This window comes from Garra rufa, chromosome 18, assembly GCF_049309525.1.
Source record: "Garra rufa chromosome 18, GarRuf1.0, whole genome shotgun sequence".
NCBI classification, from domain to species: domain Eukaryota; kingdom Metazoa; phylum Chordata; class Actinopteri; order Cypriniformes; family Cyprinidae; genus Garra; species Garra rufa.
In genome coordinates, this window is record NC_133378.1 from 26808114 (window position 1) to 26832624 (window position 24511).

Sequence of the window (24511 nt, forward strand, 5' to 3'; positions counted from 1 at the left end):
TTTTTTTGTTTTGTGATAGTTGTTCATGAGATCCTTGTCCTGAACAGTTAAGCTGCCCGCTGTTCTTCAGAAAAATCCTTCAGGCCTGCCAAATTCTTTGGTTTTCAAGCATTTCTATGTATTTGAACCCTTTTCAACAGAGAGCCAGGGGGTGAAAACTTTTGAACAGAATGGAGATGTGTGGATTTTTATTATTTTGCCTAAATGTCATATTTTTTCATTTAGTACTGCCGTTCAAAAGCTGCAGAAGATAGTTATATCGTTCCCAGAAGACAAAATAAGTAAAATTTACCCTGATCTTCAAATTCAAAAAGTTTTCGCCCCCAGCTCTTAATGTATTGTGTTTCCTTCTGGAGCATCAGTGAGCGTTTGAACTTTCTGTAATAGTTGCAAATGAGTCCCTCAGTTGTCCTCAGTGTGAAAAGATGGATCTCAAAATCATACAGTCAATGTTGGAAAGGGTTCAAATACACAAAAATGCTTGAAAATCAAAGAATTTGTGGGACCTAAAGGATTTTTCTGAAGAACAGCAGGCAATTTAACTGTTCAGGACAAACAAGGGACTCATGAACAACTATCACTAAACAAAAAACACAGCTGTGGATCATTAAGGTAAGAACACAGTATTAAGAATCAAGGGGATGTATAACGGGGTCATTTTTGTAAATTCAACTATTATATTCTCTTGTGAACTATATGTAAACATCTTTCATGTGAAATATCTTATTCAGGTCAGTACTAAATAAACAATAACATGAATTTTTTATGATCCTTCTTATTTTGGTAAAATAATAAACATTTTGCAGATTCTGAAAAGGGGATGCAATCTTTTGACCTCAACTGTACTAGTAACGACTACTACTACTTGGTATATCTATAAATACTTCACCGTAAAACTACTCTGCTGAGCTAATTCAGTCTGCCCTCTTTGTTTGCACAAACCACAGGAAAGACGACTTCACATGTACGTGGTATATTGCCAGAACAAACCCAAGTCCGAGTACATCGTGTCAGAATACATTGAGACCTACTTTGAGGTAAGTGCATGTGAAGTGCAAGCACACAAACACATGCATACACGCTCTAGTGGTGTCCTCAAAGACGCACAGGTTAAGCGTGAGGGTCTGTTTTGTCGCGCAAACCCATCTGTGTAAATATCTCGAGGCAGACTTTCTCGCTCTTTCCATTTGCACTGTGTGTGTGTGTAATAATCACTCAGTGGACTTGAAGGCCCCGACTGACCCATCAATTCTTGGAACAGACAAAACAGGGAGCTGTTTGATCGAAAAGTTTGACACTTAATGGATTCTTCTCAGCGCTGTGCCAAAACATTTAGAGGTTTGATAGCTGGCATTACTTTAGGTTTCATAGATTGAGATTGCAGGGCATTATGAGATAATGGATCAAGAAGAGTGTTCGGCTATGTTTGGAGTGGAATACCAGCATGCTTGTACATAAGCTTAATGCTTCTGTGCAGTATGTACTGCATACTGCCTATTTTTCTAGTATTTGAAACAGTATGTAAATTCAGTGCAGGCTGTCTAGCAATTTTTTTCTTTTAAATAGTTTGTTTGTTTTGTTCAATTTTTGGTAGTCAGATCATATGATGTGTCAAGAAATAAATGTTGAAGGCATAAAATATTCATTGCAATATGTTTTATTTGCATACTGGAATTTTTTGCTAATGAAATAGTTCATCTGGTACACCAATTTTTATTGCACACGGTATGCATACTGCAAAAAATAACAAAATAGACAACATTGGCCTTCTCTCTTTGTGCATAAAGGAATCAGTCAATCAGGTGAATGTTTGTGTGTGTGTGTGTGTGTGTGTGTGTGTGTGTGTGTGTGTGTGTGTGTGTGTGTGTGTGTGTGTGTGTGTGTGTGTGTGTGTGTTTGCGTGCAGGAACTGAAACAGCAGCTGGGTCACAGGCTGCAGCTGAATGACCTGCTCATCAAACCCGTGCAGAGGATCATGAAGTACCAGCTGCTTCTGAAGGTGAAACAGAGTGCAACACACAGGCGTACACAAACACACATCACTCACATTCTTGTGCACTCATGGCTCATTTTATCAGGAGTGTTGTGGACCGTGTCTAATCAATTCTACTTTCATAAATAAAACTAGAATATCGACTTATCAAAATATTGATAGGGGTGCATTTAATTTTTAACAATGAAAAGTAAAGAATAAATGTCCATAGTCACACTTTGTATGTTGACCACTTAAATTTAAATTTCATTTTAAATTTGACATTTTCTGTGTTCTATTTTTATAATCAAATACTTTCAGTGATTTCCGGCATGATGTTTTTGAAAGAACTCTCTTATGCTCACAAAGCCTGCATTTATTTGATTTGATTTTATTTGATACAGTAAAAACAGTAACAAAAACTGTTTTTTTTTCCTGTGGTGGCAAAGCTGAATTTTTAATTTCACTACTCCAGTCTTGAAAGTATCATCACATGACATTATCAAACGATAGGTCTTCTGGGCAAGAAGTGTAGTTTTTAAAATATGTTTAAACTTCCTATTCTAACTATAAAGGTCATGTTTTGAGTTTTAGGCCATTATACTTTGGCACAGTATCTGTCAAATGAACTAAAACCGAAAGCACAATATGGCTTAATAAAAAAAAGCATGCACTTCATTCAGGCGATAAGCTCATCAGGTGTTTTCCGCTCCTCAGAACGGCTCAGTTCACAGTGAATGCAGTGAACTCATTCATTGCACGTACTGTGAGTTTATAGCACGTTTTGTAACGCAACGGCCACCAGTAATGATTTATTTTCGCAGCAGATGATTACAACATTTCACTAGATTTGTAGTGTTCCATCCAAATAAAAGCTTTACTGCTGTTTCCGTCAAAATAAAAGCTTGAAAGTGCAGCATGACAACTAGTGGTTAAATGGGTAATGTTACTGCGGTCCAAATTCTAAATATCTCTTTCAGGTGTAGAAATAATGAAGGAAGTATTGTAATTTCCCTTCTGTGGTATAAAACAAAAATAATATACTTATGAAATATTAATTTTCATTTATTTTACAGTGCAATTGTTTTACGGTATATGGCTACTACTGTCATAGGAATGACAAAAACATTAATTTGTTGTTGTTAATATTATTATATTCTATTTTGTTTGGCATCCTAAAATACCAGTTTAAATGTAATTTAGACTGAGACAGTATACCACAACTAAAAGAGGGTTGAGTCCCCTTTGTAGTTTAGGTACAAGTCAATTCACTGACTTTTTTTCTAATAAAAGTGTAAGTCACTCTTATCGACCCTAAACTTTTGAACAGTGTCATGTATTCTTAAATGCTGCCCTGGTTTGGAATCACTGCTTAAAGGTATAGTCCACCCTAAAATGAAAAATCTGTCATTAATTACTCTTCCTTATGCCGTTCCAAACCCGTAAGACCTTTGTTTTTCTTCGGAACGCAAATTAAGATATTTTTGATGAAATCCAAGAGCTTTCTGACCTTGCATAGGCAGCAATGCAACTGACACATTTAAGGTTCAGAAAGGTAGTAAAGACATCATTAAAATAGTCCATGTGACATCAGTGGTTCAACCTTAATTTTATGAAGCTACGAGAATGCTTTTGTGTGCAAAGAAAACTAAAATAATGACTTTATTCAACAATTTCTTCTCTTTCCTGTCAGTCTCCGACACACATTCACAGAATTAAATTAAATGAAATCTCAGTGGTTTTTCATAGCTGCTTTGTAACTCTAGAGTCGCCCACATACATTTCTTCTCATGTTGAAGTATCCACCAGCTTACGGCACAGAATGCACTTAATTAGTTTCCACACACAAAAAGCCATTAGTACAAATAGACCCTGATACAGAAATAGAACATTCTAGAGCTCACACTGTGTGTCTTGCGACAGGATTTCCTCAAGTACTACACAAAGGCTGGGATGGACACTGAAGAGCTGGAGGTATGAGTCACTCAGACATCGTAATTATATGCAAGTTTTGTTTCTCAAGACCAGAAACACATAATCCCACCAAGGAACATTGTGTGATCCTAACCATGCCAACATATTTTTTTTCTTCCCTTTGGTGTCAGTTTGAGCCAGAAATCAGAGTAATACTGTACTTGCTCATAGGGTTTAGTAAGGAATGGAGGTCAGTTTCCACACATTGCCTTCACTTGTATTCTGTCCTTCTTCATCTTTCTCTGTCTTTCCTTCACTCTGGAACAGAAAGCAGTGGAGGTGATGTGTTTTGTTCCGAAGCGCTGCAATGACATGATGAACGTGGGTCGGCTGCAAGGCTTTGAGGTATGGCGCCAGACGCAGACTGTGGTTTAAAACTGTCAGGCTGTGGAAATACTGGGAGAGACACTGATCCCCTAAAGCAGGGGTTTTCAAACTGGGGTCTGCAAGAGAGTGCAGGAGAGACAAAACAAAAAAATTGGATTTTAGGCGTAAACCATATGTGTATTTTTTTCACTTTGGTTCATTAAAACGACTATTACTTTGTTTCAAAAAATATCATTTTAATGTAAATTACATTTTTTATATCATTTCATATTAATGAAATAATCCTGAAAAAATCTATCACAGTCTCCACAAAATATTAAGCAGTTCAGTCTTTTTTAACATTGATATTATTAACAAATCTTACTTATAGTTGAAGTCAGAAGTTTACATATACATTGCAGAATCTGCAAATGTTAATTTCATCAAAATAAGAAGGTTCATACAAAATGGATGTTTTTTATTTAGTACTGACCTGATTTTTTATTTAGTACTGACCTGAATAAGATTTTTCACATAAAATACGTGTATATATAAGACAATATAGTAGTTGAATTTATAAAATGACCCTGTTCAAAAGTTTACATATGCTTGATTCTTAATACTGTGTTGTTACCTGAATGATCCACAGCTGTGTTTTTTTTTTTTTTGTTTTTTTTTTGTGATAGTTGTTCACGAGTTCCTTGTTTGTCCTGAACAGTTAAACTGCTCGCTGTTCTTCAGAAAAGTCCTTCAGGTCCCACAAATTGTATTTGAACCCTTTCCAACAATGACTGTATGATTTGATATCCATGTATTAAAAACGATGCATTAAAAGCTGGAGTATAAAAACTTTTTGAATTTGAAGATAATGGTAAAAATAACTTATTTTATCTTCTAGGGAACATGTAAGTATCTTCTGTAGCTTCTAAAGGGCAGTACGAAATGAAACAAATATGATATTTAGTCAAAATAATAAAATATCATTCCGTTCAAAAGTTTACACCCTTGGTTCTTAATGCATCGTGTTTCCTTCTGAAGCATCAGTGAGCATTTGAACCCTCTGTAATAGTTGCATGAGTCCCTCATTTGCCCTCAGTGTAAAAAGATGGATCTCAAAATCATACAGTCATTGTTGGAAAGGGTTCAAATGCACAAAAATTCTGAAAAACCAAAGAATCTGGGACCTGAAAGATTTTGAAGAACAGCAGACAGTTCACCCGTACAGGACAAACAAGGGACAAAAAAACAACCAAAATTAATCAAAAAGTTTACATTTTTCATAATATGTATATATAATAATGTATATTCAACATAAAAATACACACACACAGTTCACTATGTTTATATTTTAAGAAGGAGGTCCCTCACAAGGGATCATCATATTTGGGTTTCAAAGGGTTTGCAATCCCTTGCCTTAAAACTGTATCTTCTGTCTTTATCAGGGGAAGATCACGGCACAAGGAAAGCTTCTCCAGCAAGACACGTTCATGGTTACAGAACAGGACAGCAGCCTTCTTTCCCGTGCTAAAGAGAGACGGGTCTTCCTATTTGAACAGCTTGTCATCTTCAGTGAACCAATAGACAGGAAAAAAGGATTCTCTCTACCTGGATATATTTTTAAGAACAGTATTAAGGTGAGTTCTTAGCAATGCATATTACTAATCTAAAATGAAGTTTTTATATATTTACAGTAGGAAATTTGCTATATATCTTCATGGAACATGATACTTAATATCCTAATGATTTTGGCATAAAAGAAAAATCAATAATTTTGACTCATACAATGTATTTTTGGCTATTGCTACAAATATACCCATACAACAGGGTCACAAATAAGGTTTCTGTATTTTTGCATGTGCACTATGTTTGCATGTGTTAAAATGGCTTCCCCTTTCAGATAAGTTGTCTGGGTGTGGAGGCGTGTGCAGACGGTGATCCTAATCGCTTTGCCATGACGTCTCGGGGGGCTGATGGCAGCACAGTGCGATATGTCTTGCACTCTTTATCGCAGGAAATCTGCAAGGCTTGGGTCAGCGACGTGAACCAAATACTGGAGACCCAACGCAATTTCCTAAATGGTGAGACCTTCAAAGTTTCCTCAGCAGTTATTGAAAGTAATATTAACTGTAGTCAAAGTAGTTGCCTTATTTAAATGACAAACATAAAGCTATGAGGAATAAAAGAACAGTCTGTTCAGTATTTCAAACTGTGTTCCTTAGTATTAACCACTGAATGTCAAAACATTGAAAAATCAAAACATTGACAAAATAATACATCAGTCCTTCCACATGTTTTTGTTTGTGTCAAATTAAATGATATAAATTTTGTTTTGTGTGTTTCAGCCCTGCAGTCACCCATAGAGTACCAGAGAAGGGAGAGCAAGAGCAACAGTTTGGGCCGTAGCATGAAGCCTCCTCTGTCAGCAGTTGTCGGTCTGAGGCCCCACTCCTCAGCGTCTATCGACCGACACAAACTGCCCTGTCTGCGCTCCTGTAACACATCTTTGCCCTCTCTCTACCTGCCCAGCCAGGTCCCCACTGATGACCAATCTCAGTCAGAGGTAAGAGAGTTCAGCCATCTGAGGTTTGCTGATTTTTGTGCGGTCGCCCACGCTTTCAATCAGACCTAGGCTGAATTTCAAATTGCTTCACAATTCATAGTAAACTTAAAGTTAATCATTTACTCACCCCCAAGCCATACTAGGTGTATATGACTTTCTTCTTTCAGAAGAATACAATCAGAGTTATATTAAAAAATGGCATGGCTCTTCCAAGCTTTATAACAACAGTGAATGGGTGTTGAGATTATGAAATCCAATAAAGTGCATCAGTCCATTATAAAAAGTGCTCTACACAGCTCCATGGGGTTAATAAAAGCCTTCTGAGATTGTTTGATGCATTTGTGTAAGAAAAATATCCATATTTAAACCATAATGTCGTTCACGAGAGAATGGTGTTGCATATTCTCACCAGAGCTTACACTACACCTCATTCTCTCATGACTGTGCGTTAATAGAGTCTAGATATTATGGATTAAAAAGTTTTTTAAAAAGATATTTTTTTTTTTTACACAAATGCATTGATTCACTTCAGAAAACCTCTATTAATCTCACGGAGCCATGTGGAGTGCTTTTATGATGGATGGATGAAGTTTATTGGACTTCAAAAAATCAACAGCCATTCACTGCTATTATAAAGCTTGGAAGAGTCAGGACATTTTTAATATAACTCCGATTGTATTCATCTGAAAGAAGAAAGTCATATACACCTAGGATGGCTTAAGGGTGAGGAAATCATGGGGTAATTAATTTTTGGGTGATGTATCCTTTTAATGTTGTACAATTTTTGTATGTTTAGTATGCATGTTTTTGCAGGTTCCCTTATGACTCTGTAATAATAATAATAATTAAAATATACAAATATAAATATAAATTCTAAACGTAAAAATAAAACTTTAATAGTATAGTGAAATATTATCAGCAGTGTTGGGGAAAGTTACTTTTAAAAGTAATGCATTACAATATTGCATTACTCCCTTAAAGGGATAGTTCACCCAATAATGAAAATTGGATGTTTATCTGCTTATCCCCAGGGCATCCAAGATGTAGGTGACTTTGTTTCTTCAGTAAAACACAAACAAAGATTTTTAACTCAAACCGTTGCAGTGTGTCAGTCATATAATGGCAGTCAATGGTTACCAAATCTTTAAGAGTAAAAAAAACATACACAGACAAAACCAAATTAAACCCTGCGGCTCGTGACGATACATTAAGGCCTTAAGACACAAAACGATCGGTCTGTACAAGAAACTGAACAGTATTTATATCATTATTTACTATTTTTGGGTGAACTATCCCTTCAAAAAGTAACTCATTATGTAACTTTTTATGGAAAGTAATGTGCTTCGGTATTTTTGCGTTACTTTTTAAATCTGGGCAGGGCTTGCTTGTTTGTTTTTAATATAAAAAGTTTTAGCAAATGTAAAAGCTGTTTCACATTAAAAAGTGAAATGAATAAGCCTAAGGCTGAAGGGAAAGTAAATTCACATCTGTACAGTGGAACTGCAGGAAAATGAAGTTCAACACTCTTCAGCAATATAAGAGAAATGAAGCACAAAGGTTAGTTAATCTAAAATAAGTTTTGCTTATCAGTATGGTTGAATTGGATCAACAAAGGTCAGCAGTAAAGACACTGGTTAATAAAATGGAATTAAATACATAAAGAAAACAAAAAGTAACTCAGATATTTTCTTGTAAATGAAAAAGTAATGCGTTACTTTACCACATAAGTCGCGTTACCCCCAACACTGATTATCATAGTATTATATTATAGTATTATTAATACATTATTGTAACACTTCATCTTTTATTTTAATTTCAAACTTTTACTTTACCTTATTTCCAAACTCTACATTTTCTTTACTCATCCCAGTGTCATCATATGAGAGGTCACAGTCTTAAGTGGTAAATGGATATAAATAACCTTGTTATTTCTTGTAATTTTCTAACCACTGTTTCTGTCGGATGTTTACAGTCAACACAAGTCCAGCGCTGTCCGGTGGACTCCAGACTGAATTCCCAGACGGTGTCTCCAACTCATGTGCAGCTGGCCTTCTCCGAAGAGCCGTCATTCTCCCAGGCACCTCTAAACTACCAGGTGGTCTCCAACGGGCTGTGTTCCTCTAGCACGCAAGCCTCACAGGTACGTTTGGATTTGGTGTACTCAGAATGAGCTTGGTGTTTGATAAGCATGCACTTTTAAAAAAAGAAGCCACATTGCTCCCCCTGCTGGTTTATTGTAGACATTCAATAACAAAAATAAACATGGTCTTGCAGGACAGGCTCAGGTTTCACTACATTGTTTCATTACAAATTATTTTTTTAAACAAAACATTTGAGTGAAATATTAGCTCCCTTATTTAGAAATAATGCAGAATATTGAAAATGTCTTACTCATTTATCTCATAACAAATGTAATCATATGTCAGACTGTCTCCTTTATTGAGGTTTTCCCTGTTCTGACACAGCAGCCTATTAAACATCCCTCTCCGTCTACAGCGGCGTCTAGTCCCGAATGAGCTTTGATGACAGCTCAACAATAGTTGTGTGTGAAATAGCTGTTTATCTGCTTTACTCAGGCCTTCACAAAAAGGAAGGAGACAGGTTGACAGAAGGAAGTAACAGATCCCTATCAAAAGCCTGATTGTTCTCGCAGGCTGTTGAATCAGATCCGAGTGCTGTTTTGATTTCAGTTCCCTTGTGTTTTTGTTTAAAACCAGCTATTTTTTATGATATGTACATTTTGGTAGTTTATCTACCATATCTAAATCTAAAATGATCTACCATCTAATTTAAATTAATGACAGCAGTGATTACATTTCTTGATTACCAGGAAAAACAGGGTTTTCTTAGGATGTGCTTATAATAGGATTTTGATTATTTCTATTCTGATATTAGAGGTGAGAAATGAGTCAATGACAGGTAATACCAAGGGAGACCAAACATAACTAAGATATTTGAGGTTTATAATAAGTGTGAAAAGCTTTCTATATAGAACCAAAAAGCAAGGCACAAGACAATAACGCATCCGTCTCTCTCAAATCTAACAAGAATTCTTGATCTGAGAGGAGTGTTGAACAATATGTTGTCATTTCTGAAGCTCTGTTGTGACAATATTCAGTCATGCCTATTTTTGTCATGTCATAAACCGTGTAACAAACATATTACTCTTAATATCCTGGGATGTTCCTGGTAATTAAGACTCTTCAGCCATTTTTAGACTAGCGCTATGCTTGTGACAGCTCATTATTCTCTGCTTGGGGAATAGACGAGAATTTCTTCGCCGTCACACATCACAAACCTTTATACGTTCTTGAATGAAGATTTCACAAGAATTGTCTGGGGAAAATTTGGAATCCTATTGAAACCTGTGAGAGTTTAAAAAACATGGTTAACTGAGACTTTATTTATTTCACTTTATAATTGCAACTTTGTGTTTTATAATGTGATTTTATAGTGCACATATGTGACCCTGGACCACAAAACCAGTCATAAGGTTAGATTTTACAAAACTGAGATGTATACATCATATGAAAGCTCAATAAATAAGCTTTCTATTGATGTATGGTTTGTTAGGATAGGACAATATTTGGCCGAGATACATCTATTTGAAAATCTGGAATCTGAGGATGCAAAAAAATCAAAATGCTGAGAAAATCACCTTTAAAGTTCTTCAAATTAAGTTCTTAACAATGCATATTACTAATCAAAAATTACATTTTTATATATTTATAGTAGGAATTTAACAAAAAATCTTCATGGAACATAATCTTTACTTAATTTCCTAATGATTTTTGGCATAAAAGAAAAAACAATAATTTTGACCCATACAATGTATTTTTGGCTATTGCTACAAATATACCCCAGCGACTTAAGACTGGTTTTGTGGTCCAGGGTCACATATTGTCTATATCATAATTGGGATTTTATACCTTCCACATGCAACTTCATATCTCCCAGATGTGACTTTATATTGCACAGGATGACTTTATATTTTGCAGATTAATCAATACAAGTTTATTTCATGTAATTTTGTCTTTATATCTCACCATGTGTCTATATTTTGAAATTACGACTTTGTTTCTCGTACTGTAAATGTAACTTTATCTTAAAATTGTGACTTTATATCTAACAATGTGACTTTATATTTTGTAGTTTCGACTTTATATCTCACAATTTGACTATATTTTATAGTTTCGACTTTATATCTCACAATGTAATGTTATATTTTGCAGTTACAACTTTGTTTCTTGTAAATGTAGCTTTATATCTTAAAATTGCAGCATTATACATCACAATGTGATGTTATATTTTGCAGTTACAACTTTGCTTCTCAGAATTATATCTTAAAATTGCGACTTTATATCTCACAATGTGATGTTATGTTTTGCAGTTACGTCTGTTTTTTGTAAATGCAACTTTATGTCTTAAAATGTGACTATATTTTACAATATGATGTTATATTTTGCAGTTATGATGTTGTATCTTGTAAATATAACTTTACATCGACTCTATATCCCACAGGGCAACTTAATATCATGCAGTTTGACTTTATCTTTACACTTCATAATGTGAATTTATCTTGAAATTTTACCCTTTCTCTTTGCAACTTTATTTCTTGTAACTGTGTCTTTACATTTCACAATTAAGGCTATACCTTATACTTGTGACTCATTATCTTGCATTATGATTTAATCTTTTTTTTTTTATTCACAATAGGCACAAAAACAAGCTTCCATAAAATCATGATGTCAATAATGTGCTGTTTAGAAAAATAAAATACATTTTTTTCTTCTCCATTTTTGTCGCAGAGCTCAGGAGAGGGTAGCCGCAGATCTTTAACGAGAGAGGGACGCATGGCTGTTCCCAGTCCCTCCTCCACTCTTCAGCGCTCCACTAACTTGGCCCAGCTTGATGAGGATGACCTGTGAATGGAAATGTCCCTGAATCTGCCGTTTGCACCAGAGCATGCCACAGTCTGGACTTTATTCACGTCTGTTATCTTGTGGTATTCTTCCTAAACCTGTGACGCGAATTACCTAGTGACTTTTTTGAAATTGTTTTATATAATTTCTCTTTTTTTTTTTTGTCGTTGCTGTCTTTTTATTAAAGTCGTGTTTTGTTCAAAGGAGAATCAACCATTCCTATATTGGGAGGTCACTGGAGCAGGAACCAGAGTAAACCTTTATTTGAGGGTGTGCGGATGCGTTTCGGCAAGCGTGCATGTATGTATGAATGTGTATTTTGTGTGCTAAACTCTGATGGCTTCATCCTCGCAAACATGCTGAACGTTTTCCATCAGATGTGTTTTGCAGAGAACATACTGTATTATTATAGAGGGCCCTTAGTGGGCTCACGCTGGATTTTAAAGGTTTCGGTGCCTCTTTACAGAAGCTGTCTTTCTATCTCCCATCTATATCGAATGCTCTTGTGGCGAAGCTAACGGGAAACAGACTCTAATGCAGCTAATTTGTATATAGCGTATGTAGAAGAATGATCTGTGCATGGAGACACGGACGCTTGGCTTTCTCTTCGCTAATTCTCGAAGATCAATCAACTCTGTTGTAGTGGACAATGAACGACGACGCTCGCGGAGCTTCGTGTTCAGACTTTACAACTGCAGGTGGACATAAGAGATCACACAATGAGCGTCTGCCTTGTTGAACAGGAGGACTTGCTCAAGGAAAGGACTGAAAGACGGACAGCAGTTGTTACGGCAGAAGAACATGCAGTACAAAAGTAGTTATCTGTGGTTAAATGACTCTTTTTAGCTTCTGCCACCCCTCCTTGTGTAATGCACACTCTGCAGGTCATACAAATCGAGATTTCTGAATTACTAGATAATATTAATAATAATTAGAATGATTATTATTATTATTATTAAACTTGATGAAGGCCAAAGGTAAAATGTTATATCATTATGTGCCAAAAGCAGGTGCCAGTACCCTTTACACAAATCAATGAAATAGCCTAAAATGTAATTCAGTTAGACCATTTGAAAACAAGCTTGCTTAATTTTGAGGAGAATGTTCTCATACAAATGAGGGAAAAAGCTAAAGATGTCAGGTTTTATTTTCAACACATTGCTTATTGTGTTTTGTTTAGTCGTTTTATTGTTTTAAAGCAAAGTATTTGTTAATGACAAACCAAATCATTAGTTAGAAAGCGGACTGAGATTGTTAATCGAGTCTGAACTGAAGCATACAGTTTGTCATAAAATGTTAGATGTCTCACCAAAGAAGGGATGGTATGTGTTTGGTATTTGATGTTGAAGCATGATCAGAAAGCACTTTGACTCCGTTTAGCTCATTGCACATTCTTTCCACCAGAGGGTGCCAGAGGACTTCAGCGCTGTATACACAACCAATCAGTCAATTTAAAACTCTCAATTCAAAACTCTGCACCGAAGCTCTTATGCTTTACTATCGGCATGTTTCAGATGCGTTCGCATAAATATCCTTCAAATGATTGTAACGACCTTCTCTTGCCTTGACGTACTATTCAAATCAGCAGAAATCAAATCATTTGACGTAGCCCTGTATAAACCGAAAGCTTTCCTGTACTGCCTTTCCACAAACGTGGAGTTGAATCTTACATTGTTGCATGCTATTTTGAAGAACACCTCTAAATGATGATGGAAATTATGTAGAGAGAGAATCGGACATGATCTATGTCTATGTGACAAAACCTATCATTGTATTATATCAAATTAAACTGGTTCCTTTTGGAACACAAGAGTGTTTTGGAACACAAAATGTTTGCTTTTCTGATGTATTCACTGTGGTTTACTGTGTTATGTCATTCGTGGTGTAGAACCGGGGCTATTTGTCACTGTTTGGAAAGTCAGAAACAAATCTACAAAAAGATCCAAGGTAGTTGATAAAACCTGCTATTAAACAGCTAATTGTCCAGTAAAACAACTATAAACTAAATTGTAATGATCATTTGTATAAAATGACAACTTGCCCTAATGTTACGAAAAATAGTTTTGCCCTGAAAACCAAGTTAAACCTTTCAGTCAAAAATGATACTCTAGTTATAATCTAAAATAATAATTTTCATTATATAATTGACCTTTTTTGCATCCCAGTGTGGTTTCATTGTGGTAATTAGTTCCAAGAAATATTACAAAATAAGAGTTTTTACTTTGTGAGACAAAATTCATAGAATTCTTTTGATCTGGGTGTTTGTGACATTTGTGACCCTGGATCTTAAGTAGCAAAGGTATATTTGTAGTAATAGCCAAAAATACATTGTATGGGTCAAAATTATCGATTTTTCTTTTATGGCAAAAATCATTAGGATTTTAAGTAAAGATAATTTTCATGATATTTTGTAAATTTCCTACCATTAATATATTAAAACTTAGTAATATGCATTGCTAAGAACTTAATTTGGACAACTTTAAAGGTGATTTTCTTTTTTGATTTTTGTTTTTTGTTTTTGTACCCTCAGATTCCAGATTTTCCAAAAGTTGCATCTCGACCAAATATTGTCATATCCTAACAAACCATACATCAGTGGGAAGCTTATTTATCCAGCTTTCAGACGATGTATAAATCTCAATTTCTGGTTTTGTGGTCCATGGTCTTGCCCTAATGTTACGAAAAATATTTTTGCCCTGAAAACAAAGTTAAACCTTTCAGTCAAAAATGATACTCTGATTATAATCTAAAATTATAATCTGCATTATATAATTGACCTTTTTTGGATCCCAGTGTGGTTTCATTGTGGTAATTAGTTCCAAGAAATATTACAAAAATATGATTTTTTACTTTCTGAGATAAAATTCACATAAATTATTTTGTTTTTTAAGACTATTTTGATCTGGGTGTTTATAACTAGCATACAAAATGCTAGAGAAATAAACATTTGTGACCCTGGACCACAAAACCAGTCTTAAGTAGCACGGGTATATTTGTAGCAATAGCCAAAAATACATTGTATGGGTCAAAATTATCGATTTTTTGGCAAAAAATCATTAGGATATTAAGTAATGATCATGTTCCATGAAGATATTTTGTAAATTCCCTACCATGAATATATCAAATGTAATTTTTGATTAGTAATATGCATTGCTAAGAACTTTATTTGGACAACTTTAAAGGTGACTTTCTCAGTATTTTGATTTTTTGCACCCTCAGATTACAGATTTTAAAATAGTTGTATCCTGATCAAATATTGTCCTAACAAACCATACATCAATGGAAAGCTTATTTATTCAGCTTTCAGATGATGTATTGATCTCAGTTTAAAAAAATTACCATAATGACCAGTTTTGTGGTCTTTTTAAAACCTCTTAGGTATTGTGACAACTTGCCCCGCTAAGCAGGTTCTAGTGTAGTTTCTGATGTAGTAATAAGTTTAAATCTTCAGTCATTTTTGCTTTGGTGTATCTTAATGTTTTTGTTTAAAAAGATAAAGTATATGGAGAAAAATGTTTAAAAAAAGACTATAGAGTCATACTGATGTCAAACAATTAGCTATCCTCCATATCAGGAGTGCTCTGTGCTCTGGCTAGGGAGTCTAGTTAACAAGCAGACATCTGGTTAATTTGTCTCTGTTTAAGTCACATTCTAGGCATTCTTCAGCAGTAAAGGGTTCATTTACACACACAGATGGGGGAAGAGGGTTTTTGAGCATTCACTATCACAAAGGTGCCAAATCAAAGCGACTTCTGTCACGGCCAGTGGGATATAAACAGCCGGGGGTCCATTCACAGTGAGCTCCAGTAGAGCGCTATCCTCTAGTAACAGTTGTGTGTTATTTACACCGGCCATTACGAGACAACATGACTGTGAACTTGATGCGAGAAGGTCAGACCACTGTTCTCATGAATGGCTTGACTATTTACTGACAACTGTAAAATGTCTGAAGACTCTCCAGTCATTTGTCTTCGTTCTTAGTGCTTCCTCGACACCTCGGAAACAATGGCCATCTTAAATTAGCATCCTGAATGCTATTACATTAACATTCGAATAAATGCGAAACGCTGAGATCCGACACACCGTGTTAGATTTAACATTAGCCATTTGCTGAACTTCACACATCTGTTAAAATGCACTAAGTGAGCTTGACATACTGTGAAGGAATGAACAAAACGAAGCACGAGATTTGGATTTGCACAGTTATTTGTTTATTAATATTTCACATGCTGGTCTTTATAGAACTGTGCACTATATAAACATTATATACATTTGGTTCATGTCTTGAAACTATAGGGATTTCGATTCAGAGTGAAATAGATTTATACTGTAGCAGTGCCATTCTCTGCAAGAACACAAGACCTGACAGCGAATACTGTTGGCAAATTTTCCAACCAGAACTTATGATTTTAATATAAGGCATCAATTTTCCCTAAAAAAACTAGAGAAAGCAACAAAATGTAAACAAATGTTTTCACCAAGTAAATGATTGTTCTGTTCAGAGAAGTTTTTTTTGTGGAACTGAATCTTTAAATAAATGTGCAAGGGCAAAGTTTGGTCATAAGAAGTCTTTGCATCTAGAGCCACAAAAAAGTCACTTTTATGAGCTCTATCAACTTAAAGTCTCAATTTCGGTGCAGCATGGTGTGAAAGAAACAGGCCCATGCTTCTATTGCTTTTTGGAATATCTGTTTAACAATTTCACCTTTATATAAACATTTTTAGATGACGCAAATGGCCTCTTCTCTAATTCCTGATACTATGAGTTCGTCTGCATTCAGCATCCTTTACTCTCTCTTAATATTGCTTAGCAGTGCATCAGTCCCACTGTGAGAAGGCTGACTGGACCGGCTCTTCCGGCTCTGGTGGGTCTTCACATGCTTGGAGAGGTGATCGCTTCGCATAAACCGTTTCCCACACTGCTGACAGCCGAAACGCTTCTCCCCGGTGTGCGTGCGAAGATGCCTCTGCAGCTCATCTGAGCGCGTGAAGCTCTTTCCGCAGAAGAGCCAGTTGCAGATAAATGGCCGCTCGCCGGCATGCCAGCGCAGGTGCGCCTTCAGGTGAGAGGTTTTTTTGTAGACCTTTCCGCAATCTGGAATGTGACAAATGTGTAGTCTTTTCTTCCCAAACTCCAGAGCACCACCTCCGCTTCCCGTGGACTGGCAGTTGGGGCATTTGCACCGACGACAACGTCGAGTTGAGCTTAGCAGACCTTTTGAGGTTCCTTGCAGGAGAGCTGCGATTTGAGGCTGGTGGCCCAAAACCAGCTGGCGTCCCAAAGAGAACGGATGCCCGGAGGGTGCGCTGTTACTCTGAGGGAGACTCCACCACTGCTGGCCGTCCTCAACGTGTCCACTTGGCAGGTGAGGTCTTCCTGAAGCGTTTTGAAGGAAGCTTGGAAAGTTCTGACCCACAGCGTTGTGCTGCGTGTAGTACGGCGCATTCCCTTGTGCCTGGGAGGAGAGCATCTTTACTGGAGACAGGTCGAAGGAGTAGGCAGACGGGGGCTCAGCTGGAGGGGTGAGGGGGAGCTCATGGTGGTGATGGTGGTGATGATGGTGATGATGGGAGTGCGAGCCCAGGGTGGGTTGCATGTGGCCGGGGAACTGCATTTTGGGAACGGTGAAGGTCATCTGGTGAGCACTCAAGCTGGAGTTTGGGGCCACTTCATTGCTCCAGAGCTGAAACATACTGGATGCGGAGCCCACCGGCCCCTCGTAAGGGAGCTGAGACCCCTCCTGCCAAGCTTGACCACATGTGGTGGCCAAAAAGGAAAGGGTGTTAGGACCGCTTTCTGGAGAGGAGCTGGGAGTACGATCCTGGAGGGGAGAAAACAAAGAATTGTGACTAATTGAACCTTTATACTTTCATGTTCACATATACAGAATTATATTTGATATATAAGTTTAATTACAGTCTTGTTTTTAGTTTTTATTACTATTTTGGAATTATTTTTAAATAAATAAATAAATTATTAAATAATTCCAGAATAATTAAAAAGCAATTAAACTCATTTTACTAAATTATTTTTTTTACAGTGTATATATTGAATATTATACAAGTCTTGCTAAAGTGACAACCTGAAGTTAATAGCAGTTTTAAGTCACGTTTAATTTAATAACTGTTCTGAAGCTCAGTATAGTTAGAACTAGATAGAACTGCATCTCAAATAAAAGTTGATTTAATTATTCCAGAGTATCACTATGTAAAAATGCATGATAAAGCAGTTTATTAAAATACAAAAAGTGCAGTACCTGTAAGAAATTGTGCAGGAAATTGTCCGCTCTGGATAAGGTTAACGCAGCCATGTGTGCACCGGAGCTTCAAAATATCCACACCTGCGTAAAGCGCGGCGTGCAGTGCGTAACCGTGCCAAAGTCAGAGCGAGCGGGCGAGGAGGCGCGCAAAGATCCTGGTTACCGGTGCATGAGTTTAGATGCCGTGATCGTCAATAATCCCTCGATTCTCTCTTCCTACTGCTGTCCTTTATCGCTTGTGAGAGTCTCTGGCCACTTCGCGCTCTTGCTCCTGGTTTTCTGGATCCCTTTTTGAAAAGCAGCGGCTTTCAAACCAGGACTCTTCCTTTTGAAGTGCGACTGAAGGGCCTGTCGCAATAAGTCCTGAGGATCATTTCAAAGGCGGTCGGATTGCATCTTCTCTTTATAGGGAAAAGATCCTCTCGACGGGGTCTCTTAAGTATGTATCAGGAGGGCCAGTGAATGGAGGAGAGATGTGGTGGGGGAATATTGGGGAGGGCAATCTTTGGGAGATTAGCAAGAGGGGTGTGTATTATAACCTTCATTTCATTCTAATTTAATTTTGCCAAATGTTAACCTGTGAGAACCCCGTTACTTTTGCTGGTGAGAAGAGTTTAGCCTAATATTTGACCCTGGACCACAAAACCAGATGTATATTTGTAGCAATAGCCAAAAACACATTGTATAGGTTAAAATGGTCGATTTTTCTTCTATGCCAAACATTATTAGATATTAGAGCATGTTACATGAAGATATTTTGTAAAATTACTACGGTAAATATATCAAAACTTATTTTTAATTAGTAATATGCATTGCTAAGGACGTCATTTGAACAACTTTAAAAACGATTTTCTCAATATTTTGATTTTGATTTTTTTTTTTTTTTTTTTTTGCACCCCCACCAGATTTTCAAGATATATCTCGGCCAAATATTGTTCTATTCGAACAAACCATACATCAGTGGAAAACTTATTTATTCAGTTTCAGAAAAATGACCCTTATGACTGGTTTTGTGGTCCAGATTCACATATGAGAAAGTTTGTTTACATGTTTTTTATATTTACAAGTTTAACGACTCGCGCAATCTAAAAACAATCAAGACTTTATAAACTAGCTATAGCTAGTCGCAATAATTTCCACTCGATTTTAAGAGTTTCAACTTGATTTTTTTCCATCAGTAATTAAATCAAAAGTGGTTAAAAGTGCAACGAACCACTACACAATATAACTTTTTATATACTTTTTCAATTTGAATGGGAAAAAAATATATATTTTGCCCTGAAGTTGTGTGACGGTTTAATTAGCATCAATACATTAATTTTTTAAAATTCCTGCTGTTATTAATATACGTTTTCAGAGGTTTAAAGTACATATAGGCTATAGTAGCTCTATACAGTAGGCGGTTTGAGTTTTTTGTTAATCTGTTTTTAATCTCTTCAACTGTTATTAGTTGTCAACTGATAGTTCTGGAAAGATGGCTTATTAATTATGACACTAAATGATGTTTGAAGACGATCGAATTAGGCTATTGATCTTATCCCATCAATAAAAGCGAATGAAGAAGCTATCCCAGCTAATCAGGAACTTGTAAACGTTTTCAGCAAAACAAATGAAATATATCTCTATGCGCACTCAGTATAGTTCGCACTCTGAAGTGATATTATAAATAAAGAGCCCTGCGTGACATTTTCACACTCCGGGTTCAAGTTAAGGGCGTCATCACATTTAAAGGGATTAAATGCAGAGCATCCAAAGTTCATCTAACACTTTGAGTCTTTCTCTCAGAGAATTTACATTGAAGTCGGAAAGCCATTTAACATCTTAATACATCGAAAATCCTCACTGCTTTGTGTTGCCTCTCACCTCTAGTCGCATAACAATCGACCTTTGTCCCAGCAGATGCATCGCTTTAGTCTGCTAAAATATACCACAGTGATGGAGAAATAAGACGACACGTAGGAAACGTGCTAAACTTACGTGTTACGTCTCCAGAACGGTCAAATATGAGCTAGCTTTAACATTGTTTTTTTCTAACGTGTATTTTTGAAATGTTATTTTGAAGAGGGCTAAATTAATGTTATTCGGCCCATTAAAGACTGTTTAGTGGCTTCATTCACACATATACAATAACGTTGTTCATTAATAGATAGACAGGATTTGTAACATTGGTGTTAAATTTTACATTTGCATGAAATGACAGGCCCACCAAGATCGTGTCTTGTTTCTAACATAAATTTACATTAAGTGAGATTATTTTTGCCAAAGTCAAATCTGTTGTCCTTTTTTATAATAACTGAATGGATGTTTTCTGTTCATCTGTTTATCTTGAATTTGACTGACTGCTTAGAGTTAAAAAAAAATTCATTCTCTAAAATTAACCTGCAAAATGTGTAAAAACATGTTAGAGTCTGAATTGTAAACGCAACATGATGAGAAGCACATCCCTGCACTGTATGAGGGGCAATTAAGGTGTGTAATACTAATAAAGCAAAATAATAGTCAAGATAATGGGAAACAGGTAGAGGACGGAGGTATAGCGCATCAAATATCTGGTCGCTTTACGTAGGGGAGGCTGCTTCTGTCCCCTTTTGCGTGCTTTATTACGGAGCAGAAGTTGTTAATTACCCAGATTCTTATTTCCTGTCCCCTAAATCCCCCCCTCTCCTTCCCCCAGCCACCCCCACTCCTCTCACTGCCTCCCAGATGAGTGTCTTTGAAGTGCAAAGTACGCTCTCCTCACTTTGAACTGTGCAAACAATGCTCCAGTGGTTGTGCTTACCTTCCCCATGTTACCTCATTTAAATAGACCTGGATATGGCTTACGCTGTTTTCAAGGGAAAACTCATTTCCAAAGCAAGCGCAGATCCCAGCCTTCATTAGGCAGCTGTAAAGATGGCAGGCAATCAGGAGAACTGCCTTTAACAGAGGTTTCGGCTGCTGTTAGGTGGCCGCACACTATTTCCTGAGGATGATTAGTTTACTGCATCCGTTCAGGCATAAAAAGCTTGGTTCTTCCATTTATATGGTTTGGAGTGGAATTAAGTTATTTAAAATTCTGCTTTGAATTGCTATCATTATACTATATATTAATCCTTTTAGTATTTTATGTAATATATGAAGAATACAGCATTTTTATAATATATAAAATGATTGGTATCCACTATTTTCTCCCCACTACATTTATAATATAGCCTATATATATATATATATATATTTTTTTTTTTTTTCTTCATATATAATATTTATTTATTTCAGTAGGTAATCTGAAATATTATTCTAAATAATGGTTGGAAATTAGATATTATATATATATGTGTAAGATAAAATATATTACTTTCCATAGCCTTTTTTAATTTCAGTTTAAACCATTATTTTTAAATTTAAAATTTATTTCTAAAAATTATTATTGATCCAGACAGCATGAGTCTCACTTTTCTCCATCACAATTGCAAAATTAATTTTAAAAAATAATAATAATAATAAATAAATAATAGTTATCCAATAGTTACAAAACATCATGTCAAAAATTATATTATATATAAGCATATAATATTATGTTTTTCATTATGTAATCTCAGATGAATATAATTTTAAATAATGGTTGAATATATACACTACCAGTCAAAAGTTTTTGAACAGTAAGATTTTTAATGTTTTTTAATGAAGTCTTATCTGCTCACCAATCCTGCATTTATTTGAGCCAAAGTACAGCAAAAAACGTAAAAATTTTGAAATATTTTTACTATTTAAAATATTTTTTTCTATTTGAAAATATTTTAAAATGTAATTTATTCTTATATGATCAATGCTAAATTTTCAACATCATTACTCCAGTCTTCAGTGTCACATAATCCCTCAGAACTCATTCTAGTATGCTGATTTGCTGTTCAAAAAACATTTTTTTAATTACTTTTATTATCAATATTTAAACAGTTGAATACATTTCTTTCAAGATTATAGTATTTATATGAGTATACATATATAATAGTACGCTATATTTTTTTTAAATTCAAAATTTCTCAAATTTATTATTGATCCAGCCAGCCAGATTCCTACTCTTCTGAATCACAAATGCAAAATCCATTTATTCAAAGATCAATGTTCTCATAAAATGAGCAAAACAATGGCAGGCATGTTGTCAAGCTGTTTTTTAGCATGTCTGGAGGGCAGTTTAAGAGTCTCAGATCACTAAATTGTCCCAGCTGTCTTGACCATCTGCACTCCAAACAGCCAGCCACAAGCTTTTGTACTGTTGGCCATCTCGAAAAGCCAGTTTACAGCCCCACATGGACTAAATGACTCGAAACCCCCAACTTGACAAATGTGGCATAATGGATGAGACAGAGTGCATGTAAAAACCTGCTGCCCCCTGCTTCTTTCCAGCTAAAACGCTAATCAATGCAATCAGGAACGGCACTGGTCATAATTACCACAACAGAGTCAAGGAATGTTGAACAGTTTAGGATGCTGAGGATGCTGAGCTGCAGGTCTGGCTTACTGATGATTTTGCAGAAATATTAGATTTAATTGCCATAAGCTTTCATTTAAGATTTATATAATGCATGTTTAGAACACATGAAATTGTAATGGAGATGATAAAACTGAAAGGATTCTTGCGGCATTCGAGGTTCTTGCATGGCAGAACCCTATGGAGAACCTCTAGCACCTTTTGAAGGGGCCTCAAATATTATATAAGTGTATTGAATGAACTTAAATACATGGAAACCTGTTTCCACCACAAAATAATAAAAAAAACTCACAATACAAACTTTGTTTCCTGCAGTCCAAAGAAAATAAGTCACAATTGCAATATATAAACAGAATTGTGACTCAATTCTAACTTTCCAGAGAAAATAAGTCATAATTGTGAGGTATAAGCTTAGAATTCAAATTTTTTTTCTCTCACAATTCTGACTTTTTTCTTAGAGTTTTAAGTTTACATCTTGCAAATCTGACTTTTTTCTCTGCATTTTGAGTTTATGTCGCAATTGTTTTTTGTTTATTTCTACCACAGAATTAAACAAAATAGTAACTGCCACTTTTTCCTCACAATTTTGACTTTTTTCTGTCAATTGCAAGTCTCATTATTCTAATTAACCAATTTTATCTGACATTTCTGAGTTTATATCTCACAGTTTGGACTTTGTTTCTTGCAGTCCTGACAAAATAAGGTACAATTGTGAGATATAAACATAAATGTAAGATATAAACTTTTTTCTCAGAATTCTTTTTTTTTCTTAGAATTTTAGGTTTACATCTTGCAAATTTTTTTTTCTTTGTATACTGACTTTATTAATTTTATCTCACATTTCAGAGTTTATAACTCACAATTCAAACTTTGTTTCTTGCATTCCTTGCATTCTATATTTCTGCATAATTTTGACCCAAAACATCATCAGATTTTCATTTAAGTCCTGAAAGTAGACAAAGAGAACCCAATCAAACAAGTGAGAGAAAATATTTTCTTTGTCATTTATTTATTGAGAAAAATGATCCAGTGTTACATATCTATGCATTGCAAAAGTATGTGAATCTCTTGGATTAGCAGTTAATTTAAAGGTGAAATTAGAGTCCATCTGTGCAGATGTGTTTTCAGTCAGTGCAATGACTTTCAAATGTCAATGTTTTAATCAAAGAACAGGGATCCATCAAAGTCTGATCACGTTTGTGAAATGGAGTGAATCATGTCACAAACAAAGGAGATTACTGAGGACCTTGGAAAAAGAGTTGATGTTGCTCATCAGGCTAGAAAAGGTTACAAAATCTTTAATCTTTAAAGAGTTTGGATTCCACAAATCCACGGTCAAACAGTCTGTGTACAAATGGAGGAAATTCCAAGTGTTACTTTCCTGAGAAATGGTCGACCAACAAAGATCATTCCAAAGCAGAACGTGTAATAGTCTGTGAGGTTGCAGAAGTTTCCAGGATAACTTCTAAGTAACCTCTAAGCAACTAAAGATCTTTCTTACATTGGCTAATGTTAATGTTCATGAGTCCACCATCAGGAGAACACTGAGCACACTGCATTCCAGCTTAAGAATCCTATCCCATCTGTGAAACATGGTGGTGGTAGTACCCTGGCTTGGGCCTGTTTTGCTGCATCTTGGCCAGGACAGCCTCCCATCATTGATGGAACTATGAATACTGAATTATATCAGCAAATTCTAAAGGAAAACGTCAAGACACCTGTTTAAGAACAGAGTCTCAAGAGAATGTGGCTCATGCAGCAAGACAACAAGCCCAAGCACACAAGTCATTCTACCAAAAATGTTTAAAGAAGAACAAAGTTAATGTTTTGGAATGGTCGAGTCAAAGTCCAGACCTTAATCCAATTAAAAAGTTTGTGGAAGAACCTAAGCAAGCAGTTCATAGGAGGAAACCCACCAACATCACAGAGTGGGTCTGCACTAAGGAATGGGCTAAAACTTCTACATGTTATTGTGCAGGACTAAATTAAATCAAATAATTATTTTTTGTTCAATAAACATACTGTCATTGAAATGTTAATATAAAAAAT

General features: G+C 35.7%; 2 protein-coding genes across 3 annotated transcripts in view; one reads left to right on the forward strand and one right to left on the reverse strand.

Annotated features, from left to right (window-relative positions):
* arhgef25a (Rho guanine nucleotide exchange factor (GEF) 25a) overlaps positions 1–13549 on the forward strand; it is a 101609-nt gene extending 88060 nt beyond the window's left edge. For both annotated transcript variants that reach the window (XM_073822924.1, XM_073822925.1), the window contains 9 exons: positions 948–1037; positions 1907–1999; positions 3896–3946; positions 4214–4291; positions 5695–5886; positions 6150–6330; positions 6595–6812; positions 8785–8952; positions 11621–13549. In XM_073822924.1, coding sequence (XP_073679025.1) covers positions 948–1037; positions 1907–1999; positions 3896–3946; positions 4214–4291; positions 5695–5886; positions 6150–6330; positions 6595–6812; positions 8785–8952; positions 11621–11740 — 1191 coding nt within the window. In that variant the 3' untranslated portion in view covers positions 11741–13549. The remainder of the gene's footprint in view (positions 1–947; positions 1038–1906; positions 2000–3895; positions 3947–4213; positions 4292–5694; positions 5887–6149; positions 6331–6594; positions 6813–8784; positions 8953–11620) is intronic.
* Positions 13550–15975: 2426 nt separating this feature from the next.
* On the reverse strand, positions 15976–18343 carry sp5l (Sp5 transcription factor-like). Its single transcript, XM_073823759.1, has 2 exons — positions 17992–18343; positions 15976–17556 (listed from the first exon to the last, which is right to left on the reverse strand). The coding sequence occupies exons 1-2, from the start codon at positions 18043–18045 to the stop codon at positions 16522–16524; spliced, it is 1089 nt and encodes a 362-aa protein (XP_073679860.1). The 5' UTR covers positions 18046–18343; the 3' UTR covers positions 15976–16521.
* Between the last annotated feature and the right edge of the window lie 6168 nt (positions 18344–24511).

Excerpts from the sequence above, each read along its gene's own strand:
- sp5l (XM_073823759.1), bottom strand. The coding sequence starts at position 18,045 with ATGGCTGCGTTAACCTTATCCAGAGCGGACAATTTCCTGCACAATTTC. Across the intron at positions 17,557-17,991 it reads TCCTGCACAATTTCTTACAG|GATCGTACTCCCAGCTCCTC; the intron begins GTACTGCACTTT and ends TCTCCCCTCCAG.